We start from the raw sequence: 26,096 nt of genomic DNA, 5'->3' as shown, positions 1-26,096 counted from the left end.
CTTCAATTATATAATGGCGGTTATGTGACAGGAATGACAGGACAGCTATCAATAATACACGTGTCAGGCGGAGACATGTCAACTGTAGTCTGCACGGACTAAGGCGTGGTTTCCTATCTACGACACATCCTTTCCCTCGCACGCCAACTTGGACTCGTTAGTATTAAGTATAATAATTATATGTTGTTCCAAAGTAAAAAAAGCTTTTTTTTTACGTCACTTTTGGCAGTACTGTTGAGGCGTTTTTATATTATAGTAAAATGAAGAATCACAGAGTAATAAGTCATAACGGAGTAAAGTTTATCCATTGCGGTAAATTCCTTTGGTATTGTCATTCACATATTCCCACATTCTGTACTACACCTAAACTATCGTACGATGGAATATCTTATGAACCATAGTTGACTCTTTCAAGCGGTAAAGAAAATAGGTTTGTTTGAAATACAACAAAATGATATTTGGCGATATTCTGTAAAACACTACAGGTCTACATGTGGTGATGATGGAGTTACTTGAACATTCTGTGTCAGCTCATGCAACTTTCTGTAGCTTCCCGCGTGATCAGCAGTTGCTTCAGAGCTTCAGGCTTAGCCAATAGCAAGTACCGTATTCCGTACAATGAATTAAATCCACAATAGTCTATGGTTAGAGAATAGCGTGTCAGTATTGCGTGGTCGCAAGGCCGACCGTTCAACTCGCAGTCGGATGCTACGGTTGCGACATTACAGTAGTTGTTTGTCCAATCCGTTCTAAGGTCGGCTAGGTTACGGTTTGTGCTGGGGTTTTGAAGCGAACAGATATCAACTATGTTCGTGGGTAAAATCTCGTGAAACATTAACGAACATTTAAAGGCAGTCTCTTAAGAGTGAAATGATTAAGACATGGCTAATGTTGAAAGCAACCTCTATTTACTTTTGCAACAATAGTGTAGCTAGCTAGGAGTAGAAATAGGATCCTACTAATAACATTTATTAATTAGTTTTTTGGGTGACTTCACTGATGTTTATGATTTCTAAGGTTAGGACAGCGTCAAGAATTACTCAGTTTTGCACCCACCCATTTCGACAGTATAAAAGGGTAGGTTACGTCACATACAAAGTCTGATCGTGACCTGAAGAAAGGGCTGAACCCCTAACACAATTATTTAAAGGAATCGTATCCGAGTTGGCCGCAGCGCAAATATAGAAGAACGTCGTAAATCCCTCATTTTTCCTGTCCCATCCGCCATTTTGGATCTAGCGACGGTTTTGGCAGCGCGCGCGGCGCATCTAGGTCGCAACGATCGCGCAACTCACGGCAGATGGAGGCACCGTACATGGTCAAGCCGCTATTGAAATGTTACATCAACGCGGTGCAAGCGCGATGCACTTTATGCAGGAGATTTAAAGTTGAATATTGGTAGTGCGCACAGGTTGTGTAGGGATTTGTCATTTTGAGTTTCGGGAGATTTCGCAAGTGAGGAAATATAGATGGAGTGAGTGAACATGTTTTTAAAATAGGTGTCGCAAGCGATAATGATATCAGTGTCTGGTGAAAATCAATTTACGGGTTTCGAAAATATTTTTTTCACAACTGCAAGAGATTAAAGTACTTAAGAATAACTAAAATAACGTTATAGTAAAAGATATATGTCATAGACTTTATTTGCTGACAGAGAAAATTTTATGTGGGTAGTAAAGGCTAGCGCCCGTATTATTCTAACCTTTTACTTGGGGTTTTCTCATATTTATATTAGATAAGTTAGCTAGAATTCTGAAGGAAAAAGCAAATAAAAATATTGTATTATTTTAGTAATAACAAAGCGCAGTATCCTTAGTATTTTAAAATCCTTTTTAATCCCTCACCTCAATGCAATATACGCACGTAAGAGAAAAATAGATACAAACAAGATTTTATCCCCATAATCAACCTAGCTAACAGCACAACAAAGCGGAAAATTGCCATCATAGAGATTAGGGCAACGGGTAAAATCCTCCAAAGGGCGTTCTGCGCGCGCGCAGCTAGCTTAGGATCGCGCAGAGGTGATCGCACGTATTCAAGGGCACTGCAGCTAGCATCGAGTATTAATAGCCACGCTATTCGCGCTCCGAGGATTGACATTCGTCGGTTTACGTAACTACAAATGAATCTAATGAAAATACTGTTATTATTGGCCTCGATTTTGATATGCGTGAATTTATGAATCGGTCGCGGTGCGTTGATATTATACCTATGCGTTTTTGAGCTGATTTAGATATTATGCCTCTTGAAATTAAGGTATATAATATAATTATATTTATTGTAATATAGTGTATTGTTAATAAAGGATTATATTATAGACATTCGAATACAATGTATATTGTTACTGAATAAAATGAAATGAAATTATGTTAAATCATTTCGCATATAGGTACTATTTTATATGTTTGTTACGTTTTACAAGACGAGAATGAAGTAAAGAAGAGGATAATAATGGAAATAAATACCAAAGACACCTTGCCATAGGTCATGGTGTGGTGTACGAAAGTAAAAGTAATGACGACTTTGTATCTATTGTGTTGTGTGGTGACATTTGTGACTTTGAAAAATATGTGACTCGACTCACTGCTCAATTTTGCCGTCGTTTAATGAAAGTAGAAAAAATTTAATATAAATAATTAGGAACAGTTCATAATTTTATTAATAATAGTTATGGTTTATAGTTAAAATTAGTAATAATGGTTTAAAAGTAAATTATCCCTATTTAGTGTCAAAACATTGTACAGCAAGAGCGCGTCGAAAACAACACTGGTTCGTGTCACAAGACTTTCCGAGTACGCCTCACCGTGGCGTGGTAAAAATCCGCTTTATGAAACCATTGTGGTGTGTCCACACACGCGGACAGGTTTGGTCTGCCGTGGAAGGTCGTGTTGCGCACTGGTTACGAAACGCAACACCAATTTCGTGTGTTAGGCCCGCCACGCTCCACCGTCTCTCTGGCTAGCGAAATGTTAAAAGATATGAGGAAAACTCGTGTGAACAAAGATGGGAACTTTTGTATACATTTTGTACATACAATACAAATGTAATTTGTCGTATCAACTGTCAGAAAATGAGTCTCAATTGTCACTAAAAATTATAAGGCTTCGTATTGCGTGATAAGTTTAAAGTTTTGATATTTTCCTGACTTAACAGTTTAATTTGGAACATTGCATTTGTTTCTTTTTTACTATGACTTATCAAATTATTTAATGAATTTTAAAACATATGTAGCATTTCTCATTTAAAAATATTTGTAGAATTTTATTTATTTACAATATACATTTGGTTTAGTATTAACTCAAAAAGGAGCCTAAAACCTATTATTAAAACTGTACAACTTACTTGATTGAGTAACAAGAAGACAAATAATAACTTCATGGTATTTCCCTGTCAATGACATAAATAATCAAAGTATTGTGGTAAGTCGGGAAACTCATTGTATTTGAGTCGTAAGATATGTATATAAACAGAATTGGGTATTTTAGCTCCAATAATGAATAAGCACAGAAAATAATGTATTTAATTGTTATTTGTATTCATTCATAAGTGTTATCGGGATGGCGTCACTTAAGCGAGCACTTAGTTTAAAATTATATACTTATTTAAACGTCTTATACGTCTTTATTAAATAAATGTAATGTAGGTACCTAATGTATATAAGCTATTGGAGCCGCTGTACTTTTTTCTTAGACTTTTAGATATTTTATTTATAGACCTTCTTATCAAATACAAAATACAGACATGTTTCTTCACAAGATCACAGCCTAGCTTTTACCCAAGTATGTTTCATCTTTCATGTCACTATACATATAAGTGATGTCCCTGTAAATGTTGCATTGTCTTGTGAAAGAGCCCTTGACACTTACTTACAGGATACCTTATTGTATCATATCATAATTTTTGTAATACAATACGAAGTAGACTTGCACGGAAGTTCTGTAGGAATTCTAAATTTCAGTTTGATTGGACTTTGTAACTGGTCCAGTATCCAAAATTAGAATATCGTTTACGAACGTTTATGTAATTAATGAGATTACCGGGTTACAGTAAAACTCTTATATTTTCACGGTTCCACACATTCTTATTTGTATTGACGACCGGTCTGGCTCAGTCGGTAGTAACCCTGCCTGCTAAGCCGCGGTCCTGGGTTCCCGGTAAGGGCATTTATTTGTGTGATGAGCACATGTATTAGTTCCTGAGTCACGGATATTTTCTATGTATATAAGTATGTATGTATCTATTTAAGTATGTACATCGTCGCTTAGCACTCATAGTACAAGCTTTGCTTAGTTTGGGGCTAAGTTGATCTGTGTAAGGTGTCCCCAATATTTATTTATTAATTTATTTTATTTTTACACAGCTAAATCGGGAGGCCAGTACAAACTTTATTTTGATGTAAAATTTGCTACTTTATAATTTGCAAAACCATTATCAAAGTCTGTTCGGTCCGACTCTATGCAAGTTAGTATCCAAATAAAAGATGGGTTTTGACTTCCAAACAGGTTTGAGGGTCAAATCAAGTCACTTCCTTACGAATATACGACGCGGATTCCTTTGCAAAACACGTTGGGTATATCTGCGTGCTTAGAGATTTAGGCTGTCCTGTGTAATCCATTCCATTGTCTTTAATGCTGAGTAATTTCTCGAGAAACTCCACCCTGACATCTGCCGACGCGGATGTGTATCATAACGTTTTTGGCAGCGACAGCGACTTGTCAAGTTCGACATTTCACGCATCAGCATCAATAAGTACCTCTACCGTAGATTGCTGCCAAAAGCTGACGTATTATCTAGTTTTATGCAATATCATACTACTAAACCTTTTTTTAATTCAGTAAAACTACATGCACCTACAACAATCACCCTTTACAAAGGAATGAGATTGGAAAGAATCACCCGCCGCCGTCCATCTTGGCCGAAGCTATTTGACATTGTGCAAGGGCAGTGCTCCTAATAAAAATGAAAAAAATGCCAGAAGCGTATGCTCGTCGCGTTCCACGACTCGATTGTGCATTTTAAAAAGTTATCTATACTTTATGGTTTATGTCAAAGGCATTGTTGATGCGAAACGGCGGACGGGGATCCGGGTCCACAGGGCGCTATCCTAGGGCCGACTCATGCCCATTCAAATTTATTCCATACATATAATTAAATATTTATAAAATATTTATTTTCCGTCGTAAAAATCAGTAATGCCTCTTATTTATGAGTACTGATATTGTTACATAAAATGGAAATTTCCTTTATTTTATCATGTGTTAGTCGATCTTTCTTTTTTGTACCTTATTATGCGTTATTAAAGCGTGTACTGAGGAAAGTTTTTAGTAAAATTTGCTCCAAGCTTCGTTTCTTGTTATCTCGGTAATGGAACTAATGGTAATAACATATTCATTATATTCCGTTTTCTTAGAATACGGGATATCCGACCGCTACTTGGTAGACAATGACTTCAACGCTTGAAAATAGAAAATTCTAAGACTTATAAAGTTATTATAATATTACCTACACGTAGTACCTATTTTGTCAATTTAATTACGTACATGGGTACATGGAAGGGATTTCTCTGCGAACACTAGGTCCGCTTACTGACAGACTTAATGTTTTCATAAATAGGGTAAAGAGTATTCTATATATAGTTATATCTGCTAAACAGGAAATAACCTAGACGCTTTCTTTTCATCAGGGACCTTGGTCGGTTTTAGTCAAAGAAGCCGTTCAAATTCCTACTTTAGTAAATAAGCCAAAAGATCAAACATGTAATGACAGTACTTTTTAAATACTACTTCCGGAGGCGCGACGTATTCTGGCCGAAATCCAAGTTGGCGTCCGTAAAAAACCCAAATTGCACTCTAAAATGCACAAATTGCTCAAATAATTCACAACATCTGCTCTTTCGACTGAGGAACGTTTAAAAAACAAAACAATTTATTCGGAGTTGCAACGATGACACAAATAGATCTGTTCCTGGTGGTGAGTAAGGTCGGGAGAGTGTATGTATACAGTGATCTTCATTTGTCTTTTAAACTGCGATTTGTAAGGATTCGGAATGAACAATAAAATAAATTGGATCGGCTTACGGGTGCGAGACTGTGTTGAAAAGACTTGTAAACACTTTGACCAAAGTTAAGTCGCAGTTGTTATGAACTAGAAATAGTTTCTTAAATAAGACTGTTGCCTGCAAAACCTTAAGCATTTAGTATATTTTTATAACTCTTATTAACGAAAATTATTAAATATATATTACGTTATGTTTCATGGCAAATACCTATTACGTAATTTACGAGTAAACATGCCGTTTTCAAAATAAACTTTGATTGTGCGCGATTACGTCCGTGCTCGTAAGAACAAGACCTAAAGATAAGTTGCAATTTTGACTGTCATTCGACCTTTCAACTGTAGGTGTACGACATGTTTGCTATAATACATATGTATAAACATCGGATAAGTACAATAGTTGTAGGTGACCCGTCAGGTCTTTGCCCGAGTCACCTCTGAGCACGGCATCCGAGACGTGATATGTAGGAAACTATGATAATGAGAGCCGAGATAAATGATAATTGCACGATGCATTTAATTGTTACCTATTTTATGGGTGTTTTAAGTGTTTCAGACAATTTTTGGTAGATCCAGGCGAGTCAAAAGCTTTTGAAAAATCAGTTTCATTCCTAACAGTATTCAAAGAAGATATGAGTAAATTTTTTAAGGCATTCAAAAGTGTGTATTTGCAATTGAAAAGTAAAAAATACTTATTTTATCTAGTTCGAGACTAAAGTAGGTATTTATAATCCGATAAGATTTATGTAGCTATAGTAATAATAGCACACGGAAAGCGAGTCTTATAAGATCTAAAATGCAACACGTTGGCAGCTGACAGTTGAATGACAAACACCTAGAAGTTCATCCACACCGCGTCTGGGTCGACACTGAACTATCAATACATGCCAAATGATGTATTGCATGTCTTTCAAATGATCTAGTAACACGCTAGGTCCTTGGCATTGTCAGAGAGACAGACTGTAAAAAAGTGACTTTTCGAAAGGTGAGTTCCCATTGAAGACTGTTATTTTCGAACTAAAAAAACTCTAAAAAAGGACCTTGAAGAAAAGTAATAGAATTATAATATATTTGTGTAAATATTTTTGCTTAATGGGCTCGCGTCTCAATCGGAAAGTACCAGGCGCGCATAAGTAACCAAGAGACTTACCGGGTGGTCGTGGATGCGTCGCATGGTGCTGCAGCGAAGCGATCTGGTGGTGCTGGTAGAAGGGCAGGAAGGGGGCGTAGGGCGCGGGCGGGGGCTGCAGCCGCGCCTTCAGTTCCTCCGCGGATCCGGCCCCGGATGAGGAGGACTCGACGTCTGACACACCAGAGTCCGCTGGTGACGGTGGCAGGGAGCCTACGGAAGAAAAATCACAAGTCAGAATTTTTGAAACCAAAATTGTGTCCCACTAAGCCTGGGAACTAGAAGATCAGTTGCAGACGCTTTTGTAAAAATTAATGCATTAATTCTCAAGGTATACGTTCACCTGTGTAATGCAACGGTTAAGTTAATAAAGTATTGTCCAAAATTTACATAAAAATCTCTTTAACTACAAACTCCAAATTTGCATTTCTAACGTATCCAGATTTCTCACGATGACCGACGGTCAGAGGTCACAGCACTTGCCACTGCATCTAAGATGCAATTATTATGCAGATTATGCAAAAGGTGCAACATGCAACGTTAGAAGGGGTGTATTGTGTCTATATTGTAATTTGACCACTGGTGTTTTTTAATCTGCAAAGATTCGGACCTTTTATTTGATGATTTAGTAGTTTTCGGTGGGAATATGGAATGTCCGTTAACCGTTTGAATTTAGAAATAAGCTCAACGGATTTTTTGAATCGGATTTCGCATAGTGTACCAACAGGCGATTATTTGTTTTGCTCTCGATTCTCTCGAATAAAAAACTTATATTGACGCTCGGCAGAAATAACAAACATGTATGGATGTAAAGGTTTAAAAAAAGTGTGTTGTTTTTTAAACTTTCTCATGTCGCGTTGACGGGTAACCGTCGTTCGAAATTTAAATAATATAATCAACTGGACTCTTTCATTTCCTTATGGGACTGACCATTTGACCGTCTAGCTGTCGACACGGCATTGTGTGTACATTGTGAACTATTGTCCAAGGACAATCCATGGGAAAAGGAAGCCTATTCGGTCGTACCCCTTTCACCGGGGCAATTAAAGTCACACGATGGTCAGTGCGGAAACAATTGAAGGGGGAAATAATCAAATGCGTGATTTACGTTATCTGTGGATTAGACGTAACGGTCGGAGGAACCAGTTGGCCGATTTTAATGCTCTTTTACTTCGGCATAATTACATTTCAGACCCATATTTTTATACTCTAAATTTTTACAAGATTATATTTAAATATAAATCCCCACTGTAGTGTTTTAAGTACTTAGTCAGTCGAAATATGCGGCCCATTAAAAAGGAAGGCTTAAAGATTCACATTATAGAAATTTACTTCTTTAGGTACTGATAAGATACCTAAGTTGGGTGTGTTTCTTGGCTTCTGACTATATTAAAACTAATCATAAAAAATATCATCTGAAACCATTCTGAAACTGTACGGAAGTTAGTAGCAAAAGAAATTTGTGCATAGATAAGATAGATAAAGAGAGAGATAGTAAGATAGTGATCTAACGGATTACTATTATCTTTCAATTGTTTACGTTTGCTTGAAACGTGTTTCTACAAACTCGTAATCAAATTATAAGGAACACGTCACCATTTCTTTTTAAATATCGCTGTTAGTATAGGACTTTTTCAACAACAATTGTAAGAAAATAAGTAAACATTTATTTCAACTTTGTAAAATTTGCAGACAAATTGCAATATAAATTGAGAACATAGGTACATTAGGTACTAATATTTTGTAATATGTATCTAATATGTAAACTAACCCAGTAGAGGGGTGTCAATTTAATCAATAGTTTCACTGATATTATCGTTTTGCGAAATTTCCATTCCGTTGAATCCCTAAAACTTTTTACTTTTTTTTCAGGTCTTAAGGCACACGCACATTCTGCCAATTAAACAAAACAGTCCGATTATACCACAGACACGCACAAAAGTTTTTTTTCGCCGGCCGACGAGATCATTGCCCATTGTGCCAGCCCCAGAGTGCGACCCTTAAATAAATTATCCGCACCCTTCACAGTATCAAAATAATAATATAATGAAAATAAAGAAACAGGTCTACCGGTCAGTGGACAAAGGGGTTTATCAATCATCTTTATGTACTGACCGCTGCGATTTTTGTACTGGCGGTGTTAGACCATAATCTTTGGAGTTAGATATTTATTTGCAATGATTTTTGCATTTGAATGGGAAATTTAGTTGTTGAATGCTTGGACGGTTGATACTGGGAGTTGGGAGCGTAGATTATTGTGTTTTTTAAGGTTTTTGTTTAGATATTAGGGTTGGGATTTGGAATGGAAGATGTGATGGAAGAATCCGGGGTATGGACAGAAAATATTATAACAATACTATCAAAAGTAGATATCATAGTATAACTAGTACTATCAGTTATCACATTTACAAAGCATGTTTATAAAAATACTTAAATGTGGACGTCTTTTATTTATCTATGAATGATAAAGAGTAATGAGAAGGGCAAATTTAATTGTTCTTTTAAGTAATCTTTAGACCGATGCATATGTTTTACCGACTTAGAATAGTAAAAAGTTGCACTAGAAGTGTAAGGTACAGCGGGGCAAATCCCGACTGGAGGACAATTGTAACTGATCCATTTTTCCATTATTTATTACACTATTAAGTTGAGTTCCACATGTATCCACTGAGCACGCGTGCCATATATATAACCAGTGTACACTCTAATTAATAATGCAAACATTGTAAAAGATGGAAACAATTGGATCAGTTGCATTTGACCCCCAGTCGAAATTGAACCGCTGTACCTTATATCTAAATCCAGATACTTTAGAAATGTTCACCAATAATTCTGAGGCTAGTGCGTCTCTTTTAATAATAATTTTTATTTCGTATTAGATGAGCTACATACTATGGGTCAAAATTATCATTAAACTAGTTCCTAAACCATGAATCGTCTTGAGGTCTGACTTCGCTTTCCGGTTCCCACTGGCCAACGGCCGAAGGATCATGCTAATATGCATTACCATCAAAATGGTACAAAGGAGAAGTTACAAAACGGACCTCCATTAGGGCCCTTAATAGATGGAGGTTAGAAACCTGTTCGGACCCTTAATGGCCCGTCCACACTGACAACCTCGCGAGTCCCGGCGTACTTGTATAAGTACAAATTCGATTTTTGTAATTTTAAAGAAACAAAAGAAAGTTCCAAATTAAAAATCGAAAAAACTGGCTTACAAGGATTAAAAAGAATATTTACTCAATATTGTAGACGTGTCTCCTCATACTCTCTTACAGCAAGATTTTGTAGTTACACATTTTTTCCTAAATGTTTTTTTTTTATATGCCTCAGCATCCGCGTATTTTTGGACAAGCATATAGCAAAAAGATTACACCGGTCAGATCAAAAGCACCCATGACAACAGTTCCAATTTACGCAATTCCAGATGTCCTCTGAATAGGACAAATGGCCATTATTGGCAACTTTCACGTCCTTTGTATGGGCAGATGCAAAGGGTTGCAGATTGTGCAAACTCCCACATGTTGCTTGTTGATTATAATACGTGTCACTCAAGATGACGGGTAATGTAACCTTTAATACAATGGGATTAGGAGTCTTCGTGAATGACACGGTCTATATGAATTGTTGTGAGATGACCGGCCGTTGTTGAAACTAGGTTTGATAGAATAGGGGACCTTTGTTCATGTGTTTGGGGCTAAATTGTACAATTTAACCCTTTATTTATTAATATTTCATCCATGTGACACACTTGAATTCGAGATATCGACACATTTTTGTGACACCGAACGGCCGAATCAATCCTTTGTTTTTTTTTGTGTAACTTTCTATCATAGTACTATTACGTCAAAATGCATCACGAAATTGGAACATTCCTTCCAGGTGTCCACAAAAACCAAGTTAAGAACCTATATATACAATCATCGAAAATATTCTTAACCCTTTGAAATAAGATCTATATTTACCGTAAACTTAAAGTTGTTTACTCCTGACTGCGCAAGGTGTATAATGCTAACCCATTTGCAAAAACTCATTTTTTTCTACAGTTTGACTAAAAGGCGTTTTTCATATTTGAACCTTCTGTGGTACAAAAAAGGTTTGGCATTAGGTTGTCCGGGCAAAAATCGGGCCATTCAAAGCAACCGATTTTGCAAAAAAAAGTTAACCTTTTTTTTTAATTCGTCACTTGATCGGGTACAAGCTGCATTTGTTTAGGATGACCCATTGATGCAAGGGTTTAGGGTTTTTTTATGATTTGTCATATTAAAATCTTCTCTTTGCCCTTTCTTGAGACAGATATTGTTTTATTATACACTAAGAAGTCCTGCACGATTTTTTAACGGTAAGATAATGTTTAATTACTTATTTGAAGTTGTTTTAACTTAAGTAAGATTTATTTTGCCATTGTCACATGAAAACTTTAAGATTATATTTCGTATATTTTTTTATTTGTAGTAAATCGCGAATAGATATCTAAATAATTACGTATCATTTATAAATTCTTAAAAATGTGCAGTATGTTTTATTATGTAATATTAAATTATTCAACCCTACGCCGTCATTACTTTTCAACACTATAGCGGCGTCTTACCATCTCGCTCACTCGGACCGCTGTGGTCACTATTTCTATTGTTAGGGCCGTCAACACCGACGTAATTGTTATTGTTCCTAAACGTTGCAAGGATAAAGAAGTGGGGTTACTGTGCACGAAATATTGTACATTACGAATACATTTTACTAGTGCCTAAAGGAATAATAAACTTTAATATATTTATTTACAGATACTAACCTGTTTCAAAGTATTAAAATTCGAATTCTAGAATAAAAAAGTAAAGTAAAAATATTTTCCAATAACTTTTGCTTTCGCACACGATATTGCGTGCGATATTTATCTCCGTTTTAATATGGAGTGACATTCTGCCAATAGTGCCAATATTAATAAGCTTATGTCCGCAATTTTTAATATAGCTGTCGATTTTAATATACAAGAGTTAAATAACAGTTTTAAATATTTATTTGTTGACTTCGGTGCCTTTTCCGCATATGTTTGAAATGCAATCCAATTTTGTACTTCTATGAGTACATAAGGTTTCGCAAGATATGTAAAGTACAACTCTGTGGTAAAACTATAGGTATTTTCTTTTTTTTCTATAAGAATAGGTATACGTTTTCACTATTTATTTCTAATACTAAAAGAACGATGCGACGAAACGAAACGTCGGATAAAACTATCTTTCCTCTTTTTAGCACATAAAAAGCGCTATTTAATAATAAGTATAAGAAAAGAGGATATTTCAAGATGTCCACAGTCGTTACCCGCTTACCCCACTTTTATAAACGTCCCTATTTAGGAAGCAGACATTGACACAGATTCCTAAAACGCCGAGTCCCAAACTCTAGACCGCCCAGGCTACCTATTTATCGATTCTGCCATCACACTTGTGTTGGTAACGCGTTACGCAACGCGTCCATGTGTGAGTGTGTGTGTGGGCGTGAGTCTACTTCCCTACTTCCGTATTCTTTATGTTGCCGGGTTCAGGTATCCGTTTCGGAAGATACTAAGTGACCTAGTAAAAATAACACAAATACTTAATCCGTCTATAAAGCATGGTAAAGAAGGTAATAATATAAGTAAAACAACTACTGTTCTATGTTATTAGAAGTAAGTATCTTATGAAGAATATTTTTTCACGGGATCATGCCATATACACAGTGTGAGCCACAGTCGCGCCCTAAGTCTAGACTAAACCGACGCATACTAAACATTTACAAAACACTAAATTAACAAAACAGTTTCCACGCCCCAATTTCAAAAATCGTGACAGTATACTAGCCGGCGTATGAGACGTTTTGCCACCGTCAACTGTTTAATGTGTGCCGACTGCGTAATGTCTGTGTAAGGCGTATTATGCGTACACCTCACGCACACCGCGACATGGCGCCGTGCTCTGGGGTGGCTCTTCGTTGCCACCCTGACATTGGACATCAGCTGATAGGGCCGATCGATACCCGTATACCGCCATGAATTTTTCATATAATAATTTGTTTTGACGCCAAAAAAATGTGTCTATAGGAAGGAAAGTGTTTTTTAGAAGGAAATAATTAAAGGGATCGCGAAAGTCTCGCGTAGGAAGTCAAATTTCATCGTGGGTGGTAAAAGCTAAGGAAATGGGCGGAAGTAATGAATTTTGCCTTTTCACATTTTTTTTGCATTGTTTCTATGAGGTATCTAAAACTGCTTGTATCTTATTGTACTCGGATTACATTATATAAAATAGGTTCTCAGAATCAGTGTTTGTTCAGGTTACCTACCTAAAATTCGAGACGGTGCTATGACTATTCATATGTACGTAGAAGGGGTTGCTAGGCGAGATCCCAAATATGAAATGTATTCTCGTTTGGAACTTAGTATTACAATGTCTCCTTCAGTACCTATCTCGACAAGCCCTAATTTCTGTGATTCCTCAGAATTTCACTTTCCGTACCGTACCGAAGTCGACTAGAAATAAAAATCAAGTACTTCAAACCGTTAATATCACCTTATAAATACCCATCCACATTTCCCGTATTTTATATCTACATTGTACTTATATTTGTGTGTAGTCTTGCCGGAAATTGCTCCGGTATCATCCCCAAGGTAACAATTTTGCTTCCACAGAATCTGAGGGGCCGTTTCCGATGGACTAGTCTTACAATAATACCTAGATCGAAAATTGTTGTTTTAGGTTATATTGTTCCGATTCATTGGCCTTCTTCATTACATTTTGCTTTGTTATGACTAACTACAAATTTGACGGTTTATTAATACATAGTATAGAAGAAAGTCGCTTCTCGCTGTCTGTCCATGTAAGCGTAGATCTTTAAACTTACACTAAGGTTTTAGATGTTTTTTTTAATAGATAGATAGATCCAAGAGGTAGGTTTATATGTATAATATCCGTGCGAAGCCGAGGCGGTTCGCTATTATAGTAGAAATTAAGATCGATTCCTAAAAAACGTGCTTAAGGACAGTTATCAGGATACTAAAGTACATTACATACTGTCGCAGTGCTTAATAATATTAATTATTACTACTCATCTACCACATTCGTACCTTATAAGTTCCCAATGTATTACAAAAAGTACATGTTGCATAATATTTTAAACTAGAAATGGTTAAAAATAAAAAATATACTCGATTGGGTACTTATAAGGTTTGATATAATGAAAATATTAAATTTTAGTCGTCGTTAAAGACAATAAGTTTATACTCTATGCAATGTGCATCCAACCGTTATGTGTTTCATTATGCAGTTTTATAATTATTTTAGTTTTTATAGTTATCTCAACAATACCAGAAAATACAATTATACATATTATGTATAATTTTCTGTAAAGATGATTTTTGTATGTTTACTCGTTCAATTATGAATTTAATCTAAACTGTATTGTGGTACATACTCATAAGTTTAAAAAGAATAGGTAAGTATACTGATTACTGACAGATGTTGTATATAATTATGTTACAGGAATAGAAAATATTCTACTTTTGCTTTGTTCATGTTGCTCTAGGCTTTTTCCACAATACTTACCTACTAATGATTAATTTACCATTTCTAATTCTGGTTATGAATTTGATGAATTATTGTTACAGGTAGCGCTCACATTTCAGTCAAATGAATGTCTTAATACCTTTGGACATTATAGTTTACTATACTTTGAATACTTTACTAACTTGAGATATACAATTTTTTATACATAATCGTTTTGGAAATATGTAATGTAAAAAAATTATATTGTAAATCTTAATCATACAATTTTTTTTGACCCAATTCGTTTTGTCAAATTGAAGATGGCCTAATGGCTTATCTGATAGAAAATTAACTATTATCGTCCCAATGTTCTAGTGCGAGTACAAATTTATGAATTTTAACTCATATGAATATTAATGTTCCAAATTTAAAAGCGCAATAATTAGATTGGGGTTTAGGCCTCATTAGTGTCTTTGAGCATAATATGCGTCTAGTTCGCGGTGTAGAAATTATATAGTAAATAGCTGCACCAACGCCGCAGCAATAGGGTTGACTGGACGCCGAAGCTCAGGAGACGCTAATGTACCCAAGCGTACTATAATGTATATTACAGCCCACACTAGCTTCTCTTAAGCGTCGGTATCAAGCACTATGGAAAACGTCTGCGTGGTTGTCACAAGAAGACAACGCTCGGAAGACGCGAATGTGGGTTCTTTACAGTTTAGGCTTTAAGAAAAGGCGTACGAATCTCGCGCAATGAGTCTTATGTTTTAAATTCGATTTATAGTCCTTTTTACTAGAGCTGATATAGGCTGGTTTTAGTGCCACGCCGACCGGCGCGAAGCGATCCGCAAGAACAATTTCTATGAAGTTGGGCCCGTCCGCTTTACTCAAAAACGCTGAATTTAATGGCGCTGTTTCATGGGCAATACAATTGCCAGCAATCCGTATACCATTGCCGGGTTTGTTCAATACGCACCAACTAACTATGTAGCATACGCGGCAATGGTATGCAAATTGCTTGAAATTGTATTGCCCTTGTAAGAGTACCGTAATATTAATATTAAGTGCGCGCTCCGCGCGGTCGGTCGGCGGTTACTTGTAGTGTATAGACTAGTGAAAAGGCGTACAAATCTCGCGTAGTTAAATTAGGCCTACTCACGAGACTTGTACCTCTTTTCATAGCTGATAGAATTCGCAGTGACATTACCAGTGTTGGGCGCCGTGTAGAGTGGGTGCCGGGCCGCCTGCGCGGGCGCAAGCAAGCCATGCAGCAGCGCTCGTCCGAGGCCGCGCGCGCCGAGCGGCAGGCCGGCCGGCTCGCCGTCCACTGTGAGCAATAATATGTAGTCAACGAAAAATAAACAGAAATAAGCTCCCTAAGGCTCTTTGCCTATTCCCTGACCTTTTTGACAACGAAAATTAAACATAAATAAATGATGATGATTGAGTCCGACCGATTTCGGCCATGGCGACCACTTCGACTCCTAATCAATGCTTCGACGCTCATGCGCCCGAAGATGGCTAATGTAGCCTATCTTTGCATAACTTATATATTATTATAAATGGGAATGTGTGTGTCTGTTTGTTTGTCCGTCTTTCACGGTAAAACGGAGCCACAAATTGATGTGATTTTTTAAGTGGAGATAGTTGAAGGGATGGAGAGTGACATAGGCTACTCTTTGTCTCTTTCTAACCCCCCACTTCCCTAAAATTGAGGGTAAAAGTTTGTATGGAGCATTCCGCAATTTTCGAATTAAACGCGAGCGAAGCGCGGGCAAAAGCTAGTAATAGCATAAATAAGGGTCTAACAACGCGGAATCGACCACAAATCGCTCGTGTATGAAGACTCTTACGCGGCGTTGATCGAGTACGCATGTTCGTACTAACGAGCGATTGTTAGTCGCGTCGATAAGTTTGGGGAGACCGGGAAGGCTCTTAATAGGTGATCATTTGACAGGAATCTTGACGACATGAAAATAACTTTCGTCCATTGATGATGAAGATGATGACTCATAGAAAAAGTATTGTATAATAGTGATATAATTAAGCTTTTCACTCTCGTACCGTACTATTCACTCACTCAGCAAGCTTCGTGGCCTAATTGTACGAGTGAAAAGCTTTGTATTATATCACGATTGTATAAAATACTATTATGTCCCATCGTGTTACGTTGCACACTAGCTCGATCACGATATAAAAGACTACAAAATAAATATGGAATTACCAAATAAAAGTAACTAATAAAGGGAAGAGGCTTAAAACAAATAAATACGAATTGCGGATTTTCATTTACATACAGGTAGATTAAATAATAAGTAAGTAAAAATTGATGACGACTCGTTTAAATCCATACTAATATTATAAATGGGAAAGTGTGTGTATCTGTTTGTTTGTCCGTCTTTCGCGGCAAAACGGAGCGACGAATTGACGAGATTTTTTAAGTGGAGATAGTTGAAAGAATGGAAAGTAACATAGGCTACTTTTTGTCTCTTTCTAACGCGAGCGAAGCCGAGGGCTAAATCCTGGATAATTTAATAAGTTCAAAATGTACTTGTACAAGTACAAATATTTCTGTTTTCATATTATTTCAGAGGAAAAGCTAACTTCAGTTATTGTTATAAAGTTTGACTGACTTATTTGATTATGGAATAAACATATTCAGAATATTTAGGTATACATGAAACCTTATCAATCGCCTGCAGGCGAACACAGATAACAAACACGAATACTTTATACTTCCTTCACGTCCAACATATCTGGACACAAAACAAAATTCCTACCTAAAATTTGAATCCTCAACTCTAGAACCCTGTCTTGTTTACACCGTGTTCTATTAGCCATAGAAGTCTCATTGACGTTTACTGTGCAAAGGTTCTAGTGGCTTACGATTAGAATAGGTTTAAATTACATAATTTGGTATAGTCGAGGTATTAATTATAGATATGGACAAATTGCCAAAAGTATGTATTCACAACCTTAACGTTTAAGCAATAAAGCGTGTATAAATATTTTTGAAACTTTGTTCGAATCTATATTTTAATATCGTGACTGACATTGTACATTAAGAATTTCGTAATAATTTTATGCCTGAATATATTTAAGGTAAAATGCCATTTAAAATTAAAACCAAACTTTATTGCTATAAATAAGCCACTGTTATGGGTGTGGCTTAGGGCGGATCACTAGGACCACAATAGTTATATGAAAGTGTACCTATATTACTTTACATATTTTCTGATGTTACGAGAATACAATTACTAGCAACTAAAAGAAAGATTAGTAGATTAGTAAAATATTCCTTTACTGACTGACAAGTTAGTTTGTCAGACTATACTCAAAACTTTCATCAGAATACGGCCGCGCGCCCAACAAGGATATCAGAATAAGGATTTCCATACCAGACGTTTTTCCTGACCTTGCCAAGGCGAGTTCCCCGAAAATCACCCGTCCCTCTACCCCCCGTTTGCGCATGTGTAAAAGACAAGGACGCAAGCTTCCGCTGGTCGAAACGTCTAGACGGGAACTCTTTAATGTTGGGAATGCAAAATGCGCTCGTTCCGTACGATAAAGTTGAAATTGGAATATACCGTTACGTTTGAGTACAGAGAGTAATAGTGCTTGTGTACACCGGTGGCTGAAAGAACTAGCATCCAAGTCTACATTATTAGAAAAAAAATGTTACCTACGTTTTTAATTCTAATCTGCTTAGCTAGTTTTTCTCGTCGTTTTTTATTTTTTTTCTAGTCTGTATTTTGATTACGTTTACTTTTAAGTCAATATAAATAAATAGTAAAGCCTGACCAGAAATACCTAAAGAGTGACAAGAAAATATATGTATGGTTACGCGCCATGTTGCGGAATTTCGTAGAACTATTTTCTTCATAATAAACTGAACTGTCAAACCATACATCAGAATCGCAACGCCCTCGTACCGTATTTCTGGTCAGGATTTTTCTTCATACAATATAATAACAGCGCCCTCTTGACAATAGTCATAGGCCTATTTCTGGTCAGGCTTTACAAGAAATTGTGTAGGAATAATATCAAAGTATAGATTTTTTTTTAACTTTTTAATTTCCTGAGATATTTAAGTGTCATTCTTACAACTAAAGAGCCCTGTTCAATGCAATTCCTGCTACCGACGTTCCTTCAGCCATCTTTGTGAAAAACAGTTTTACAAAGACTTGTATAATAGAAATTTTCCATTGAATACAAAAGGGACTTAAGTGTCCACGTGTTTAAAGGAAATATCCCCTTATTCCGATAAGCGGGTGGACTAGAGTTGTTTGCGAAGGGTTTTAATTTAGTAAATCGAGCGAGCTGAGTGGGTGGATTAAGACGAGCTGCTTGAGAGGTAGCGGGTGAGATAATCGCTTCCGCCTATGAAATACTTATTGTTCTCGAATTCTTCAAACACGTAATTTTGGAATAATAGTAATGAATTAATATATTGTTTCTCTATTTGACTGATGTTAGTGTGAACTAGGCGAACTATTGAATTGCGTTACTAAATGTTATCGAAACATGTTAACCATTTATTCGAATTATAGTTGGTGACGTAACTTATAAAGCGAGTAACGAACTGGATGTCAAGTAGGTAACAATTTTATTCATCTTACACGTAGGTAAATTTTGGGATCGAAACATAAGCATCTATTCGACTTATTTGTACGTATCTTGCATAAAGTAATGTTATATCCGCTCGAGCCTAGCGGAAGCGATTCGCACTGCGCCCGCTACCTTATCCGGATACAGCGCTCAGACGGTCCCCGCCATTCTTTGGGATCAATGCACCTTATCTGCATTTTACACTACGTCGTACTTCCAATACCTTCGCTTTACGGAAAAATAGGAAAAAAAAGTGCATCGGGAAAAACAAGTGGCACACCCCTGGGAGCGAATTGTTATGATGCCATGAGTTTGATTGTCTAACTTAATTTTAATCTTGACTCACACTTATATGTCACTCAGTGAGATGCATTATGAGAGTAAGTTACGCACACGCTAGTTAATTTGTTTAGTATTAAGACAGTGATTAGCCCATAGTACTTCTTGACATATTTTTTATACGTATTATACTATGACTTGCCGGTACTCTTACCAGCTCTTCTTATACTTTAAAATCTTTACAATAGATTATTTTGAGTACTACCTAATCACGTAACTAAAAACAGTCCCTAAGCTACTGTTCTAAAGCACATTTCCCTTTTAAAAAGTTTCATTGTCATTAACATTTGCTGGCGTAGAGTTTCGTAGCAGTGAAAGTGTCTACGGCGGTGTAGCAGGCTACGACCGGCGTAGCTTCGAAGCCCCTGTTACACTAGGCAGATGTGTATAGCGAGGATGTTTCGAAATGGTAACTGCAGCTGTCATATCACAGTAAAATAGGCATTGTCTATTAACCCCGATTGGTGAAAATTTTTTTGGGGAATTTGATCATTTGACATGTTGATTGATTCGGTAACCCTTTACAGATGGCAGTGACAATCCACTTTTAGAAATTAATATTTTTGATAAGTCTGAATTTATTTTGGATTATATAATTTTTTTTCGCAAGTTATTAGTAAGTAATAACATATTTCAACTAAAAACTTTTACACGTCTTTAAACTTAATTATAAAATGCCGCCAAAACGTTTTCCATTACTAAATAAAATTTTAATAAAACGATCTCAAAGCAATCTCGAAACGATTGGCTTTTACAAATTAAACGTAGAAACAAATTGGAAATGACGAGCAAGCTTACAAAATATGTATAATAAAAGCAAGTATAATAAGTTCTTGAAACCACTCTCTCCTGATTTAAATATTAACCAACTTGCATAAGCCCTCCCCCCTCAGGGTGAATGCACGGGCTTATAGGGGTAGTTTACCCCCCCCCCCACCCTCTGGCTGCACAGACGAATGCCGAATCTGTTTCACCGAATTGTTGTGTTTAGTTTTAGTTGATTCGTTGTTCAGTGGGTAAACTATCAAATATCATGACTTTTTCAAATTATTTTGTTTATGTAAGGGATTGCCAAAAGTAGATCTTTTTACTTTATAAAATATAAGCGTTTTACAGTAATTGGCGATTACCAAACAAAATGAGTAATTTAGATCAACCATTGATTTGTTTTGGATTTTTTAAACTTCCAGTTGCCATTTTGATGAGACCATAGTATACGTGAACATATTGTTGCTATTTTATATCAAATTTGTACAGGATAATTATTTGTATTTTATTTAGTATTTATAAGGTAACTGCAGATATATTTGTGATTTATGGTGAAATGAGTATAAAAAGTACAAAAACTATAATAAGCTTAGTCGCCATTTCCAGTCAAAGGAACCTTTCAAGCTAGAAGCTTTCGGCATTCAAGAGCGTCACTACGAACAATGTACCCTGTAGCTACAGCTTAGTACATCTATATACATGTATATACATAGCGGGGCAACGTACGTTTTGTGCACTACCTGTACTATATAGCGGTGGGAGGAAACCAACTAGACACAACGTAAAGATCACAGTAGGTAATACATAAAATAAAAGCTAAAGTGCAAGAATAATTTACACCAATATAAGTCTAATGAAAATAAACATGAATCATTCAAAACTCTTGATTTATACTAACCAAAATAGAAAATACAAAGAAGTTAAGTACCATATTTAATTTTGGTGTAAAAGTACCCTTGATCAGTTATTCTTTGCGCGATAGTTTCATAGGCTGTCAAAGTCGACAAATGTTTCTAAGACTTAATAAAAGAGAAGTTTCATTAAAAAAAAACACATTTTAAACAAACATCCGATCCCAAACATAACCGGATCTAATTTTTGGATGAACATATGATTCGAATTGGACCGTATCCTATCCAAAACGTAACCAAATCTAATTTTTTTGATGTAAATTTATTCGAATCGTGTCGCAAATTTTTCTACAAAGATGGACTACTCTAAACTGTTATACTCTGTTCAGGGCGTGGAGCTTTCGCGTTTGTCTGTGTTCCTAGCTTGTTTAAGCTTTTGAACGTTACTCCTTTGGTTGTGTGTTATTAATTCTAAAATAAGGGAAATAGCTGTTGGTTGTCATATTTGGTACATAAGTTAGGAGAAACGCGTTGGTATGTATTATAAACTGTAGTAGACGCCATACTCTATGTAAGTTTTGTAAGGAGGCAAACAAGCAGACGTATCGCCTGATGGTAAGCTACTATCTTCGCCCATGTCATGCTCCAGGGATTGCATTTCGTTGCCGGCTTTTATAGTTCATCAGATTACGAGCAAAAATATCTTCTTTGAGCACTTAAACGTTCTCTACTAGTAGTAGGTACCAAAGTGTTGTAGTGCCCTTACTATGAGTTTGACAGAGTGTGTACAGTGTGCGAAATGGCATGAAGAAATTATTCGCCATCCACTTTTGCAGCTCCGTGTACGTCCATAATTCCATACTAATATTATAAAAGGGAAAGTGTGTGTCTGTTTGTTCGTCTTTCACGGCAAAACGGAGCGACGAATTGACGTGATTTTTTATGTAGGGATAGTTGATGGGATGGAGAGTGACATAGGCTACTTTTTATCTCTTTCTGACCCCCCCACTTTCCTAAAATGGGGGTTGGGAATTAGTATGGAGAATCCTGCAATTTTAGAATTTAACGCGAGTGAAGCCGCGGGCAGAAGCTAATAATTTTTCCCCTCACTAGCTCGGAAACACGTGTTTTGTCCTTTAATACCAGCGGGTAAAAACGCATTTTATCCACTAGTGGGTAAAGTAATTGTATAAGATCATTGAGTAATTATTACTTATAAGATACGCAGACATTACCGCATATGCGGCATACGTCAGTGTCAAGTCAAACTCGTGATAATGCTGTCTGTTGCCTGTGTTTACATGTACATATGTAACTAACACATAAGCGCCGAAATCGATATGTCTGTCTCCACTGCACATTGAGCACCCGAATACAAAATGGCTGGATGCATAAGCATCGTGAAACTCTAATAGACTATATTGCTATTACAGTTAAAATAACTACTATATGGAATATCAAATAAACGTTTAAGACTCATTTGTATGTGTAAAAAAAACTATTTAAACTTACGCTAAAATACGGAAATGTATCAGTACAGTTTAAAAAACTGCGATTGTGAAAGGAAAACAAAAGTATCCATCGCAACTGTCACTTGGCTGCATTGTGTGAGATACTATTTATAATTTGACGATCTATTTTCGTGCACAAAGACAAAATTTTGCGTAAAAAAAGTCTCGTTCGATATTTGAATTTGAACTACTTGACAGGTAAGCGTTTAAGAAAAACGCCTCATAATGTGGCTGAAAAGATTTTAATCCAGGCCATGATACTTTAAAAAAGCGAGTCTACTTTAAAAAAGCGATCATGAGTGTAGGTAATTAAAATACAGATGGCGCTGTTTTCAAATTCCCCAATTTCATTTTCAGTTCGACCGGAGATAACGGTTTCCTATTCCAAACTTATAATATTATTAGTAGTTTTAATGTTTTTCAAGATCATGAGGAAGATAAAGCGTCACTAATTGTTCTCGCTAATTTAAATTTGCAACGCGGAAGTCAGTAATGTGTAATTTTTTATCGGTTGCGTAATGTTTTGACGCAATACCTGCGACGGCACAAGTTACGAACTCCCGTTTTGTTATCATTATGTTTTTTTAACCCCCGACGCAAAAACGACGGGGTGTTATAAGTTTGACGTGTCTGTCTGTGTGTGCGTCTGTCTGTTTGTCTATCTGTCTGTGTGTGTGTCTGTCTGTGGCATCGTAGCTCCCGAACGGATGAACCGATTTGGATTTAGTTTTTTTTGTCTGAAAGCTGAGTAAGTCGGGAGTGTTCTTAGCCATGTTTTTAGAGAATATGGAAGAGAGTGGAGTAATAAAATCTCGAAGTAACAAGAGGATGTGATAGGTAATTAAGTAAATAGCTAATTCATTATTATGGAATTAGACAAATATTGTTTATAGTAAATTTGGATTTTGTAAAGACACACGAACATAAAAATAACCATTACATCATGGATATTATAACTCTTAAACGCTTTTAAAATCAACTGTACCTACCTTTTTAAAAATATTTCACAAAATCAAAGAAATATGTACCAACCGTAATAAAGATGCTAAAAGGTATTTGAATATCGTCTAAAGACTGAAGAAAACACGGTTGAATATCCAAGGAAAAGCTCTCAATCGAGATTCTTGACGCCAGACCAGAGTTACATCCGGGAAGTGATTACAAAGAAGACCAGTTAGAAAGGTCCCTGGACACATATCATTTCTATTGGCGGAGAGATCTTATTACAATGGAAGAATAAACAGACCAGTTTTGATGACCTGTCCGTTCTTTCACACACGCATGAACTCATAGTTCTATGTAAAATGGTTATTTCTAAAGATAGGTACAGGTTCGGTTGCTAAGGTACGTTGAATTGAAATAAATTAGACTTATCTTTTGCGATCCTTCACAATGAAGTTTTAAATTATGTAAGATGTTCAGATGTCTAGACGTATGGTAGACACTGACTTTTGTCAAAGGTTAAAATACATGACAAAGAACAATATTGTGTCTATGTCGTCTATTATGGGAATTATACAGGAATCAGGTTTCAAAACTTAGGAACATAATACAACAAAGCTAATACATGATGTGATACATTAATATTGTAACGTTATAGGTATTTGCAACGTCAAAGAACATGTCAATTATCCAGCAGTAGCCTGTATTAACTATTGTAAGAGGCTTATTAATAAATATAACCAACGGGATTAACCGAACAAAGGAGCACCAATGATGACCAATAATATTATTGAATTATTGTCTCTCAATAAAATTGGAAATTATTACAACATTCATATTAAAAAGGTTAGTTCTGAAAATATAACCTCATGAATGTTCGAATTTTGGTAATGGAACGGACGTTAATAGAATCACGTGAATTATAAATTTGAAAATGGAACAGATTAAAAAGCCGCCGCGCAAGATGGCGTCAGGAAAAGCGCGGGCACTTTCCCTCTTGGGAAACGGAGGAAAGTTGCTTGGCGAAATGGAAACCGCGCGATTATATTGATAACACGTTCTAGTGGCACGCACTAGGTCTCCCAGTTAGCTATCTTAGCAAACTGGTCTGTGAAGTTAGAATCGAGATGCTTCGGGATGAGTTGTTGAACGTCAAAATGCTACGGGACGTGGTAGCGTTCCAAATCAAACGAAAAACTGTAGGGTACGTTCTAAAAAAATCGCGTGTTCTAGTGTGATTTAAAATTAGGGTAGCGACTTTGTAACTGTAAAATTTATTCTAAATGTCATACTTGAATTAATCTGAGACTTGGAAGTGTGTACGTGACCAGAGCACGAATGCGGTCAACTCGACCACAGGAAGGGTTTTGCTGCATTACTAATGTGAAGATAACGCCATTCCTATGTGTTTAGTATTTAATTTACCCAATACTCACGGAGGTTGAAGTAGGTGTGCTACTCGATTCTTTCTTTGTTTAAATCCTAAGTTTCTAGATCAAAGCGAGGTGTGATATTTTCATTCCCAGCTTTCTCATCAGGCAGAAATATTATTAGAACATGTATTAAATGAAGCCACTTGTAAGAAATGTCTGTCTACCAAATGTCTAGATTAGACATCTTCAAATTTAAAGAGTTTTAATGAATAAAACATTGCGATTGTTTACTAAGATACATTTCAAAAAGGGTATTCTTCCTTTATGAAATGTTTGTCAGTTATTTTACTTATTTTTTTAATTAAAATTATTTTTGTTAATTACACCTGTAAATATTTGATTGTTAATAATTTTGATTCGCATTCCGTAGTTAAATGTAAATGTGAGCTTATTTCTCTTATGTGGAGTTATTCCCTAATTAAAACTGTGATCATACATAATACCTGTAGATAATAACACCGCTATGCCATTTTGTTCTTTTCCCGGAAACATTAAATGGGGAATGTTGCGTATTTATTTACAAATAAGCTGAATTATTATAGAGGTAAATTGATTACCTGAAACCACCTGAAATTCAATGTTTTGAGTATAATTATAATTATTTGAATCCTGTCCCAATGCTAAAGAAATAACTCTAGTATACATAGTAGTTGACACCGCAAAGTAAACAATATTTGTTTATCAGCGCAACGAATTAGCACCTGATGCAAGGTCGCTGAAAGCGGTCCAAAACAACCAGTGGCCTTTAGAGACATGACTAATAGACAATCGATTGCGACAGACGTTCGAAACGGACTTTTCGAACAAGATTTTTCCAGCCAGGCTCTTGGTTTTTTTTAAACCTTTCCAGCCAGGCGCTTGAATATGTTTTTTTGTTTTTTATCATTTTTCCAGCCAGGACTGTATATTTTTTTTCCTGACAGAACTAGGTTTTTAATCCAGTTGTT

General features: G+C 36.2%; 1 protein-coding gene across 9 annotated transcripts in view; it reads right to left on the bottom strand.

Annotated features, from left to right (window-relative positions):
• Window positions 1-26,096, bottom strand: part of LOC125241595 (ecdysone-induced protein 74EF) — a 320,422-nt gene that overhangs the window by 19,877 nt on the left and 274,449 nt on the right. For all 9 annotated transcript variants that reach the window (XM_048150148.1, XM_048150150.1, XM_048150147.1 and 6 more), the window contains 2 exons: window positions 15,905-16,024; window positions 7,205-7,396 (listed from right to left, as the gene is read on the bottom strand). In XM_048150148.1, coding sequence (XP_048006105.1) covers window positions 7,205-7,396; window positions 15,905-16,024 — 312 coding nt within the window. The remainder of the gene's footprint in view (window positions 1-7,204; window positions 7,397-15,904; window positions 16,025-26,096) is intronic.

The sequence above is a fragment of the Leguminivora glycinivorella genome, chromosome Z (assembly GCF_023078275.1).
Source record: "Leguminivora glycinivorella isolate SPB_JAAS2020 chromosome Z, LegGlyc_1.1, whole genome shotgun sequence".
In the NCBI taxonomy this organism is placed as follows: Eukaryota; Metazoa; Arthropoda; class Insecta; order Lepidoptera; family Tortricidae; genus Leguminivora; species Leguminivora glycinivorella.
This window is presented reverse-complemented; position numbering and strand designations above follow the sequence as displayed.